A 2,007-nucleotide genomic window follows, 5' to 3' on the forward strand; every position below is an offset into this window, starting at 1 on the left:
AAAATTCCATACTAATAATTTTAACTTTGAATTTTATTACAGACAAATCTGCTGTATTTTACAACTCAGGTTAGACAAACAAGGTTTTTAAGTTAAGTTTTAAACTCTTCTCATGAACAACTTAACTCAGTAAACAAATTGAGCAAATTAAATGATGACATCATATTTTAAGTAAAAAACTGGTGATTCAATATTTCACAGGCTGATGTTTGCAGCATCTATCTTCTCTTCATTTTGTTTACCTGCAGTAATTTATAACTACAGCAGGGGTCACTATAGAGTGACCAACACAGTGTCAAAACAGAGCCGACACAGTTTGTGTAGTGTGTCGACACACTCCTTGTATCATCATCCCATCACTTATAAACACTCAGATTCAATCTGAGAAATTCACATTCACTTCCTGCWGGCACAAGTTTTATCCCATACMAGTGGGCTGATATAAAAATATGAGTAAAAATAACAAAATTAACTGAAAGGAATTCATAAATCATGAGATGATTTTCCCCTAAATGAACACTAGAGGGCAGTAAGACAGTTTATCATCAGGATTAAATTAATTAAATTAATTAAAACATCATCCAGCCTGATTCTTCTTCTCTGTTCATCCATTAATAAATATATTAAAATATAAAAGTTATTGTGTTTTTGTGAAAAACAAATATAAATTTCACAGAGAGTCTGATCAAACTACAAGTTTGAAAAGCTCCACCTCCTGCAGCAGGGAGGAGCTTTGTTGGCACCAAACGGAGGAAAGTAGCAGAGTTGGTGAAGGAATGATGTGTCTTTTGGTAAACCGGACCAGAACCAACACAATGGGTCAGGGTCTGCAGTAAACCACTTCATCTGCTCAGGTCTGCTAAAAACACAGGTGTGGATCTGCAACAGGAAGTAGCTGTTAGCTGTTAGCTGCAGTCGTTGTCACAGTCCCGGGCTGCAGTGAAGACCTGGTAGACGTTCACCAGGGGGAACATGGTGAGAGCTCCCACCAGGGAGCCCGCCTGGATGGAGATACCGCACCACAGCAGCGCCGCGTGACCCGCCTCGTGCAGCAAGGACCCGATCACCACCTTCAGGTAYGAGAAGAGTCCCGTGAAAACAATCCAGGAGACCACCTGTGGGAGGCGTGGACAGGAGGCGGGGTTAAAGCCCAGCTCTGCAGCAGAACTTCAGCTGCTTCTGTTAAAGACAAAGACCACCAGGACCACCAGGACCACCGGGACTCACTGATCAGAACGAGAACAGATAAAAACTCACCACCAGCGCCACTCCTGCRGGGTTTCCCAGGAGCGGAGGGCAGGGGCTGAGCGCCGCCAACGCCATGAGATACGCTGCGAAGACGCCTGCGGCCAAAGACAGGAGGCCCAGACCTGCAGAGGACCTGAAGAACAAGCAGACCTTACAGGTCAGACCAGGTCCTGATCCAGGTTCACACTGCCTGAATGCTGAGTCAGCATCACTCTGTCATGTCCACCTTCTACCTCCTGCTGCTCCTTGTTTTATTTTAGCTGTTTATGGRTAAAAAACTTCGGCTCTTTCAGGACATGATTGCTGTGATTTTGTTGTTTTTTCATTTTCTTTTAGTGTTTATTTTGTTTGTTGTGTACTCTCTACAGTTTGTAAAGTAACTAGCGGTGAACCTCTGTACTGATGCTGCTGTGACATGATTTTCACCTCGGAGGGAAAATAAAGGCTGTTTCTATTYTTGGAACTTTCAGARTTTTCAAAATATTGAGCTTTATTTACAAAATTTACTACTTTTAGCATTTAGCTGGCTTTAACAACTATTCTGCTACGTTAGCTAGTAGCTAGCTTTGGGTTGCTTTTAGCTAGTAATCTGTATACTTTATCTTTATCAGCTTAGTGTTGAATGTGTCTCTTTTCTTTTAGTACCAATAATCCAAAACTTCCTGTTATTTTACACCCAGGAGTTAACAAACATGACATGTTTCCTCACCTGAAAACTACAAACATGACATGTTTCCTCACCTGAAAACTACAAACATG

The 2,007-nt window shown here is 41.8% G+C and overlaps 1 protein-coding gene across 1 annotated transcript in view; it reads right to left on the reverse strand.

Annotated features, from left to right (window-relative positions):
- Positions 1 to 18: 18 nt before the first annotated feature.
- Positions 19 to 2,007, reverse strand: part of slc52a2 (solute carrier family 52 member 2) — a 5,477-nt gene continuing 3,488 nt past the window's right edge. Inside the window, exons 3-4 of the mRNA XM_014024823.1 lie at positions 1,258 to 1,381; positions 19 to 1,115 (exon numbers count right to left, since the gene is read on the reverse strand). Of these exons, the coding sequence (XP_013880277.1) occupies positions 906 to 1,115; positions 1,258 to 1,381 (334 nt within the window). The 3' untranslated portion in view covers positions 19 to 905. The remainder of the gene's footprint in view (positions 1,116 to 1,257; positions 1,382 to 2,007) is intronic.

Source organism: Austrofundulus limnaeus, unplaced genomic scaffold, assembly GCF_001266775.1.
Source record: "Austrofundulus limnaeus strain Quisiro unplaced genomic scaffold, Austrofundulus_limnaeus-1.0 Scaffold440, whole genome shotgun sequence".
Classification (NCBI taxonomy): Eukaryota; Metazoa; Chordata; class Actinopteri; order Cyprinodontiformes; family Rivulidae; genus Austrofundulus; species Austrofundulus limnaeus.